At 48.5% G+C, this 10,926-nt stretch overlaps 1 protein-coding gene across 1 annotated transcript; it reads right to left on the reverse strand.

The window, feature by feature from the left end:
- Nucleotides 1-283: 283 nt before the first annotated feature.
- EV420DRAFT_1024442 (uncharacterized protein) lies at nt 284-849 on the reverse strand. The gene has a single exon (XM_060465368.1). It carries the CDS (start codon nt 757-759, stop codon nt 448-450), a length of 312 nt encoding a protein of 103 aa, XP_060321265.1. The 5' UTR covers nt 760-849; the 3' UTR covers nt 284-447.
- Between the last annotated feature and the right edge of the window lie 10,077 nt (nt 850-10,926).

Genomic DNA, 10,926 nt, shown 5'->3' on the forward strand with positions numbered 1-10,926 from the left:
AGCTCATCTAGATGCACAGCTAATACTATTCCGGGCTTAAGAAGTATGGGAAGTGACTAGAGGACAGTACTTATCACTATGACTCATTCTGTGACGGACTGACAGAATTCAAATGAGGAGGAGATTCTAAAGACCTTGCTGTACAGCACGGGCATGAGTTCTGACTGATTAATATTCCGGCTGTTCTTGCATCTCATCGCGTCCGGCTTAGCCGCTGAGCGCTGAGGCAGAATTTCCAAGCATCAAACTCGGAGAAACGCGTAGTTCCGTTCATATTGAACGCCTCCGTTTGTGTGATTCAATGGATCTCCAGGCTGGTGTATAAATAATCAGGTTGGGTACCATATTTTTGGATTCTATGATAAGCCAGCCTTTAAGAGCAAGAGCAGTCGTGATTATTTTGGCGCTAGGTAAGGGCTCGTCACTCGTGCTAGGAATTTTCCAAAGCTAGGACAGCCTCCGAGTTAGGGCTTCGCACCGTACCGTATACGGTATACGGCCGTATAGCCACGGTACAGTGACGGGCGACGGCTGGTCCGTATACCGTACCGTCAAGGCTCTCAGAACTAGGCTGACGGTACGGTACGGGTATATAGACGGCCGTAAGGTAGTGGGAAAATGTATTACTCGCCATATTTGACAGGTGCACCGGCCACCCGTGGGCAATGTATTTCGAAACATGAGCGGGTAGTAAAGGGATGAACAGGAGTAGGGCAGAGGCAGCAGAAGTAGGGAAGAGCAAGTATTTATGCCTGCCATAAGAAATAGAGCTTCATGTGAGCGAGCGAAACAAGAGCTAGCTGTAGCGTTGAAGAGATCGCAGTGCTAGCGCATCGTGGTACGATGTTGAGCACATGGTAAACACACATATAGCGTGCTCTGATGAGGGTTTATTTTTAGACAACCCACACGGCCGTCGAGTGCCGTATAACGGCCGTCTTTATACGGTTGTTAACGGGCGACGGGATATCCGTATACCGTCCGTGTCTGGGCAAAGTCTTTTGCCAGACGGAACGGATACGGTACCCGTATGACGGCACCCTAGTACAACCGTACTATACGGTGGACGGTGCGAAGCCCTACTCCGAGTCACGATCCCTCGGTAAGTTGACTATTCAATGCATTGTACATGAAGCCGGCTCGGGGGCACCATGCTAGAGTGTTCCCCATTTGCTAGCAGGCCCATAACGTACAGATCGACCAAGGAATGGATCTTCGGATACCAAGTATTTGTCCCTTCCCTTGGGAAGTAGTTTCGCAGATGAATCATATCGCTGTTTGTGTTGATGGTTGCATGGCGTCGATGACATCTGAATGTACGGAGGTCGTAGAAAACGTGAAAATTGCATATAAAGGAGTAACACACTGTAGATAGGCAAGATTCCGAAGAACTCCGGAGAAGACGGCTTGTGGGACATAAGCCATGGTCGCGGTAATGAGGATAGAGATGTTCTCGTTAAATATCCGGAGGGGCCATCCTATGGTCGTAATGGCACTTAGCAGCAGTAGAGAAACTGGGCGCTGACTGGCCCATCACCTGAGTGGCGCTGTTGTCATTTTTTTTTTCAAAGTTGTCGACTTGTGGCATGCAATTACAAAGTATGGCTATTTTCACAGTAAGAAACCTGTTTTCAGAATTGTTGATTGTGAGTACTCTGCATACTGCATGACGGGCTCTGGTAGACTCACTGATTTCAAGTTCCCTCTAGCGACTGGTGCCTGTCGGTGCGGTGCGTCGCGTCGGCGCGTGGGAAATCTTTAGTTACGGCAAGGCACGTGCCTCCTAAACCTTAATTTAGCACTTCCGCGTGCGCAGGCGCGCTGTCTCGCACCTTGGCACACACGGAGGCAAAGTACTTGACAACGCCTTCGGCGTACCTCAAAATTCTGTATCGAAAACTTGCCGTATTCTTGTCGTATATGCAACGATGACACACCCTGGTAACGGTCTCGTCTGTCAGAGAATTATTTATGCATAAATTCAGCATTCTCCGCGCGTTATCTTTCTGTGCTGACCGTATTTTGAATCAGGGTAATCGTCGATCACATAGATTGACATTCGGCCTATAATCAATATGCGTATTTGCTTCAAAAAATTTGCCGTGAGAAGCTTGACCTATCGCTCCTATGGCCAATACATTATAAAGGACTGGGCGTTGCCCGGATACGGGTTTACCCTTCGTTCTCTCACTTTTCCAACGATTTGCGGTCTCAGAATCATAGCTTCAATGACGGAGGAAGAACATCAACAGGCTGTCTTCTTTCTTGGTCCCTGGGTATGCGCTTGTTCGCAGCTGCGCATCTGCGGTTCCTGTTCTGACCGGCCGCCTGCGCATTCTGTAGCTCGTGGGTCTTTGCCTCGATTTATTCCTTCAGGGAATTTTGTCATCTCAGGTGAGCCGAGAGTTCGCACTTCCCCACGGTATGGTTGATAACGATTGTACAGTTCTCCAACTATTATTCATGGTATGGGAAGACGGATAGCATCAAGCTTAAAGTTGCTGTTGGAGTGCTGGCCATCGGCACATTTCTCAAATCTATCCAAGTCTGTGATATGTAACCCATATGTTCGTTATTCTTCCACTAACTTCTTGATGATAGAGCTTGTTTGTCCACGTCTTCATCTAAAGTAGAAATTAACAAGCTGATCGCATCTACAGTGCCATTGTATGGATCCAGTTGATCGAGAACTTCCTTGATCTGCAGACCGCAGTCAATCTGAGGTACGACGCAAATCCTCTTCGTTAGGTGTGTGTCCCCTGACGCGTCATGTTCAAGGTTCGTTACGTGGTACCAGATAGGTAGCGTCTCAAGTCGTCGTTTTCTGCTCATTCAACTTATGTGACACAGGCAACCCCTCTAATGGTTGCATTCATTGGTTTCTACGTTCAAATGTACTTTTGCTATCGGCTTTGGGTGGTGTCTAAGCTGTGGTGGGTCCCCCTTCCGATGATCTTCCTATTCCTGTTCGCTCTCATTGCCGCTATGGTGGTGGTAAGTTAACTATCCTTTTCGATAGTTCTTTCTGCTTTAATTAACCTATAAATTTCTAGACACACTATGTCGCAATATTCGACGCCAAATTGGCTAGCTGGTGTACGGTCTTCTTTATCATCGCGTGATAAGCTGAGCTGAGAAATGGCAATTCAAGTGTCCGCCCACTACGCCACCGTCTTTGGTATTCATCATTTGATATACGTCTCTTTGCTTCGCTGACGTTCCATATTTCATCAGTTGCCGATTTGTTATTATGTACAGCGACTGCCTACTTCCTTCTGAAGACGAAGAAGAACGTTCTGCCGCAGTACGTAACATTTTCAGGTGAAACTGAAATGTACTCACTTGGTCCTTTGCACAATAGAACGGTGGGGCTCATCAATGCACTTGTCCGTCTGACGTTCCAGACAGCGGCACCGGCTGTTCTTTGGTACGCCGCCGCTCCCTTCCCACTCCCATGAAATATCCATCAATGAACCGACTTTTCTCAGTGCCCTTCTCAACTTGATATTCGTGTATCTTCATAGCGACGAGACTAAGAGCATCTCGAACGCTTTTATCCAAGCTCTCCCCAAACTTTACGCCGTCAGCATGATGTGGACTCTGAATTCAAGGAGGAGTATCCGCGTTTCTCATGGAAGCGGAAAGAGCGGGAGCACTAGTAACGAACCTTCTGGGCCAAGGACGGATTATTCTCGCACTAGAAGGACCAGAGGACCGGATGATATCGCCATGGGTAATATTCAGGTTGTTACTCACACTGAAAACCGTCCGAGTAGGTTTCCCTGTCTTCGGCTTTACTACCAGGGATTACTAGTCACTCACGACCCGTTTTTAGGTTACCGATATGTTCGGCGATGACAATCAAGCGATGAATGGGAAGATAGGAAACGTCATTGATGATGAAGAGTCATTGAAGTCGTCTGTTCGCAAGAATTGAACGGCTTTTCCTCAAGAACATTTGGACTCTTCAACGTTCGATATCTGTTCAGTTGTACGCTGCTACACTGTGGCTTAATATATCCGATATTTATCTAGACAAGTACACCGGAAGCAAATGTTTTCTGTCCGCTTCAAGACGTTAACCTTTGATGATTGCGCATAGTCGAGATGGCTTCAGAAACGACATGGACCTGAGGAGACTCAACTTGATACAGTCAATTCTGCACTAGCATGTTCGACATTGAAGTTGCTAGACAGCCATAGACCAAAATAAATAAGAAATACAAGACACAACGGGAAAAGCTCAAACATCATCTACCGAAAACGACGTACCACCATCCCTCGATATGGAATCCATATATCGCCGCATCACAAAATCAGGGGGCATTTCCCCCTGCTGCACGCGTATCCGTTCTCTCGCTTCAAAAGCAGCCTTTTCACGTTCCTTATCCTTAGTCGATGCACCGATCAGTTCAGATGCAGTGTAGTACGGGACGTTGTGTGGGCGGCCATTCTGATGCGTCTTCCTTCCGTAGTCGTTCTCCATCCACTCAGACTCAGCTTCAGAATCCGAGGCAATCATTTCATCCATACTCATATCATTGTCACCGCCTCCAGTACTGTGATGGTGTTTATGCGAACACTGTTTACTAGTGTGTCGAGCTCTCCAAACAAGTTTCTCGAGATCGCGTGGCGTATTATCATCAAAGTGCCAGTCCGCCGCATTGACGACGAATTGAGTGATGTTGCTAGATATCCAGAAATAAGCCCGGAGCAAATCAGCTAGATTGAGGATGTTCAGTGCTCCGATGTCCCAGTGTCGCACGTATCCCTGATCATCCTGCAAGGCCAGTTTGAATAGGTTAAATTGAAATGAAGACTGCCGAGGCTTACTAGGGTACCAAGAAAAAATCTTAGGCTATAAGCATCACCATGCGTCGCACGGAAGCCCTGTAATGCCCATAAGATACTCCTGCGTGAAGCCAAGTAATCGTTGGTGCCGAAGAAGGGCGGCAAAATCCATGAGGATCTGGCGGTAAGCAACCTTCCTCATTGTTCGCCTTGAATTCGATCGCCAGCATACATAGGAAAATTCGGTAAACATGTGCCGCACGATCGCTAGAGCTAGTGGACCTCCTCCAGGATATTGTGATCGTTTGCAAACTTTTTAATAGCTCTCCTAGTTTGTTCGGGTAACATATAGGAAGCCTGACCAGTCGCTTATCATGTTCGGGGAGATACCGACCGGCGCATTTATAGAGTATGTTTTGCTCATCGAAGTCATTACTTCGTGGTCATATCTACAAAGGACATGATAAGCGCATATCGTTTATAGATTGTCATGAAACTCACCTTATAGTATCCGCCTCTTGCCTCTCCGCAACCTCTCTTACAATCTGTGTCAACAGACCATCTACAATACAGCGGGATGTGGCCTCATTGACACGGGGTTCCCTGCTGACAACGAAACAAAGGTTCTTCTGCAGATCTAAAAGCCCTCTCCATCCATCTCGGAGGTTATATTCGTCAACGTCCGATGTAAATTGTCCTTGGAATGACAGCAAGAGACCTTCAGCAAGCTCTTTCATCCTGGGAGTTTCATTGCTACTATCCTTGACTGAGATGAGGTCAGCCTAAGGATGAAAATACTGAGTTAGACGAATAAGTGGATAGATGGAACCTAGATTGACCTGTAGAGCTTTTGGGAGTTGGGGACGGAGGAGTTTTTCTGTTTGCTCCTCGATTGCAGGAGGCCTAACGGACGCGAGGAACGGATCTACCATGGCGGCATCAGCCCATCTCTCAAAAGTTCGCCCGGTGCCCGCTAATGACGACGGCGTAATAGATGATGGCATAGTTGGTAAGACCCTCTAAGACCTTTGCTCTTGTGTGGTCGACTATCGTCAGAGAGAACGCTGGAAGAGTGACAATATATACAGTCCCTGGCGACAATTCGGGTGTCTGTGTAGGCGAATCCGGTTTAGGCGGGGAAGTCCTTGGAGGCGATTTTTGCTTCGATGAATGGGCGAGATTGAAACGAACTACAGAGCAGGAGTCGTGAAGAGAGGGAAAAGCTTAGGGTATTTGCTGGACTTGGTGGTCGTACGCAACGCCTGGCAAGTTTTGCGACGTGAACGTCTGAACGCCGAAAGAGTGGAGACGTCTTGTGAACAACCCTTGCACTCATGCAATCACGTGATGTGAAAACCCTTACTAAGCTCCAGTGAAAGGCAAGTCTCGCTCTCCCTCCTCGGAGTCCCCCGCCCACCGTCGGTTGCACACAATCCAAGCACACAAGAATTTGGAGCATCGGAATATGAGGGAAGGTTCTATATAAGTACGGCATTCCCATCATTTTTTTCCATGTCATCTTTACAATAATCAATATAAAGTATGTACACTGTACCCAATCAAATGTCCCAGCTACATAACATACAAAGTACAAAGATGTAAAGCTTCTAAATTACCCATCCAAGCGTAATTACCCCACCCGGACAGGTTGGGTTCGGACAGCGTCCCGGACTGGTCATTTCAACCCCATTCTGCCTACATAGCCCCTTCGGTGTCTACTGCTGCTGCTGTGATTGCCTGCTGCATACTTGCCTTTAGAATCATGAACATTGATACGCCGTGGATCTAGTTGGTAGGGATGTCTCTAGATTTTGTCTAGATTTGTTTTTCCTGGGTATCTTGACGGCTCAGGTGAGTATTTTGTAGAATACCAGGTACAAAGTATAAATCCGAGCCCTGTTACTAAGTTCTTCAATTATTATTCGTGGTACGGTAACAAGGATGGAATTGGTCTGAAGATCGCGATTGGCGTATCGGCACTCTTGACGACATTGAAGTCTATACAGGTGCGCCGCTTGAAATGTATCCGGAAGCTGCTGACTGGTCCTTAGGCCTTGTAAGTGAATTTTGTTGGGAATAGACGTCGGCAGGCACAAAGGACGTGACGGGGATGGCTCGAACAAACGTATATTCGTGGTCAAATACGTAGGTGGTGGTGGTACGAAGCCAAGGAACGGTAATGATCGGTACGAAAATCAAAATAAGGTAAAACAAAAAACGGCATAGCCGTTAGCCCTGTGGCTGTGAAACCATATCCTCAACAAATTTGGCGCGAGGACGCATTCACACTAAGTACTCCCTTTAGCTCCATTGTTTGGATCCAAGATATTGACTATTTTAACGATCTTCAAGGTATCCTTGCGCTGCCGTACGTTTTCCAGTTTCATCGCACAAGCCGTGTTCTCACGCCGTTCTAGGACTACTGCGTGGTATATCATCGGTATGCAAAGTTTAATTTGGCCATTTCACCGTCTTTGCAGGAAACATTCTTATGGTGAAATCACCACCAGTTCACGAAATTTGCAAATTAACTTTGATTTGCGCGGTAACAGGTGGCTGTGATTAACTTCTATGTTCAATGTTTCTTTTCCTATCGTTTATACGCCCTATCGAAATTGTGGTGGATCGCCGCACCCATCATGGTGCTATATGTCTTGGGACTAACTGCCGCCGCAGTTGCGGTATGTAGAACTTTCATAACGCCTAAAACTTCGTGTTGTTGATATGTTACTTACTAATAGACCTACTACATATCGACCTCCAGGCTTGGCAAACTACTTCGACGCTGGAGTAAGCCTTGTGATTCCGCATGCGTACTGTCCAACGCTAACACCATCCTAGTTTCCGTGCATTATGCAACCGCTTTCGGTACGGCTCATATCCGTGACCCAGAGCACTGCGCCTACTTCTCTGCTTTTCTCTAGCGGCTGATGTCCTACTGTCATCGTCAACGGCATGGTTCCTCCTCAAAAACCGAAAACACGTCATGCCGCAGTACGTTTCCCGAGTCTCATGACCACCATCTTATACTTGCTGAGACCCACACAGAACCGCCAGTCTCCTCAACGCCCTAGTTCGCCTCACCTTCCAAACAGCAGCGCTCCCGGCGATTTGGTACGTGTTTGAAGTGGTTCCGAAGTCTGGGTTTGTCCTAAATTGCTGAATAGCGCAATGATCAATCTGATCTTCGTCTACGTACAAAGCAAGAACGTCGTCAGTGTGTTCATCCAGGCGCTTCCGAAACTATATGCGATTAGTATGATGTGGACGCTCAATGCAAGACGGGCCATTCGGGTCACGTTCTCAAGCGGAGGGAGCGATGGTACCACCAATGAGGAGGCTGTACCTAGAAATGTCGAGAGGACAAGAGGAGTATTGCCATTCCATGTTTGAACCTAGGATCAGCTTCCAACTCTTCTGTTTTCAGGATGAAATCCCCTTGAGTAATCTTGCATCCACATGTCAAGCCGGCGTAGTTCAGTCTCCTGTACGCTCCTGTTCGGTTCAGTACCCCCAGGTGACCTTTTTTAGGTGCATGACATGTTCGCACATCCTGATAGCGATACCGAGATGGGATAGGAAGCTGCAGGAGCTTCTGTGATCTCGAGCCATATGTTAGAAAACCTTGATTCTATTACTGCGACATGAATCATGATACGACGATTGCGGTCGTATAGCTACCCAGCGCCGCGCCGCGCCGTGCGAAGAGCGGGGGCAGGCCAGAATCGATTCATTGTGGTGCGTGAGGATTAGGTCCGTGTTGTAGTGGCGTAGTAATGACCGGCTGTAGGATTCCAATGATAAACTGCGTGTGTACTAGGATAGCATGATACTGTAAATGAAGGTGGCTGTCGAGAATAAGTACAAGGAGATGCATGAAGGAGGTAGTAGTAAATTCCGTGTTACCCCGCCAATGTTATAAATGCTAGGAAAAAATAGCTTGATTTAACTCCAACCCGATGGTAGTCCAACTCTATTCTTACTGCTTGCCACGGATCTCGTTGATCCCTCCGCCGTTAGGAATCCAGAGTACAAACTGGGGTTCTCGTCTTCTTCCAATGATCCACGCCGTGTCGGTTCGCGTCGGGTAACCCATCCCCAGCGGCTCTGACTCTCACTCTCGTCCCAGTTGCCATAGTTACTGCTGCTGACGGAGCCATACATACGCCCACTCAAAGCCCGCCGACTTGGCTCGGGATTACCGGCCAAGTGCTTTCTTAGACTTCGTATCGATTGTTGTCGTTTGGGCGGAACCAATATCCGTGCCAAATTAAGCTCGCCGTCTTCTTCATCACACTGCTCTCGTAATGGTCTGTTTCGGGATCCATGCTCCAGCCTCTGTGGTATCGGTGCCCGTTGACGGCCAGCTTTGGAGAGCAGTGGCAATGGTCCATTCGGTAGGTTCACCTTCTACTCTTGTCCTGGCGAGAGTCGGCAAATTCGCGTCGCCCTTTTTCCTTCTGCCTCGTTCCCTTGGTTTTGATATCTTCTCTTCCCGCTCGCCATCCCTTGTCCTCGAGGTCGCCCGACTTGATGGGGCGCTATGGCAGGAGACTCTAGTCCGACTGACCTCACCCACACTGCGCCGTGATCGTCGTTTCGACATCTGTGCCATATATACCGGCGGCGGCGGTCTTCCTCGTGAAGGTGAGGGCTGGGGTTCATTTTTTGGCCCGCCAATGTATCCTATGCCGCCGTACATTACTGCACGAGCAACAGTTTCTAACCATGTATGGGGAAGGGGTGGTGCATCTTCTTCTTTAACTTCTTTAAGATTCGCAGGTGGAGTCGACCTGGGGCGCTGTGGCAGGTTCGCAACCGAAGCCATATGCCGGAGATAGGCGCCTGCACGGAAGGCTGGGGTTGCATAATGGGTTCAGATGGCTTGTGAGAAGACGATTTGAAGGAACGTATTGTGTTGATGACGGTAAATGTGAAGGAGTGTGAGGATTACGCCTTGACAAGGCGGGTGAATTCGGTAGTCGTTGAGAATGCAATGAAGTGTACGAAGGATTATTGGTAAATGCATATAACCTTGAAGATGACTGCTGTGTAAATTCGGTATTCCGTGAAATCTGTCGAGGACTTTGGTAGCTGGCTTTGGGAGTAGGCCCGGCACACTCCATGGACGAAGTGCTCCCTGGCGTCGATGGTCTGGTCGACGGTGATCTCTGCCGCTGTTTTCTGCGACAGACGATGTGGTATCGGTGAAGAAGGTGGTGAATAAGTTCGACGCCTCTCTACGGTTGGCCGTGGTGGCACGTCGGTCGTGTCTTGGCGGAGACTTGACGGCGACAAATTGGCGCCACCAGGCATCAACCCGGCAAAAAATCCCACTACAGAACGTAGACTTCGCCGTTGGGGACTACCCTCCCGACGCTTCCGCTCAGTGTGCTCGATACGCTCAGCTTCCGGCGTAAATACACGTGTTTCCTTGTATCCCGCTTCTCGCAGAAGATCTTCTAGCCGCTCGTAGGTCTGGGACGTACCACGTCGGTGGAGGGGTACGCGACCAAGATCTGGATAACGCGACCTTGAACGTCCTGTACGCTGAGGCGGCGTTTTTGGCTGTGGAGGTGAGCTGGAGGAATGGGATGCGGAGTTCGACGATGAGAGTGTTGGTGAGATCGTTGAGTTCGATGACGAGGGCATCGGATAGCTCGTCTGCACCACAAAGAACGACGCCTCCAGATGAGCAAAGCGACTCCCAAAGAGGAGAGAACGAACCGTAACGGGCTGCACTCGTTGTCGATACTGCATACTGCTTTGAGGATTCTTCGAGGTCGCCATGTCTCTAATGCGATGCTATATTGTACCAGTCGAGCTCGCTGTGCCAAACGGCGTGGAGGCCGTGAATGGCCTGTGCGTATCGTCGTTTTATCGAGAGTGAAATTTGAGAGCCTGGGTCGCAATGGCGAACCGACCCCGGGCCCGAGTCGAGGACCAATTTACAAATCAAATAATTGTCGAAACAGTAAATAATGCATTACCATATTGAGCGGACATTCCATCACATGACAAAACGCGTTTATTCTCCGGCTTGATCCGAGTCATCTGACTTCTTGAACACTCATTAAAAATTTGAAGGCCCTTCCTGCCAATATTAGGTGTTCATTCCGAAGATAGCCACCACCC

This window comes from Desarmillaria tabescens (assembly GCF_030435595.1).
Source record: "Desarmillaria tabescens strain CCBAS 213 chromosome Unknown EV420scaffold_575, whole genome shotgun sequence".
Classification (NCBI taxonomy): Eukaryota; Fungi; Basidiomycota; class Agaricomycetes; order Agaricales; family Physalacriaceae; genus Desarmillaria; species Desarmillaria tabescens.

What these genes read in the sequence shown, in the direction of transcription:
- EV420DRAFT_1024442 (XM_060465368.1), bottom strand. Translation starts at nt 759, where the DNA reads ATGGCAGGCATAAATACTTGCTCTTCCCTACTTCTGCTGCCTCTGCCC.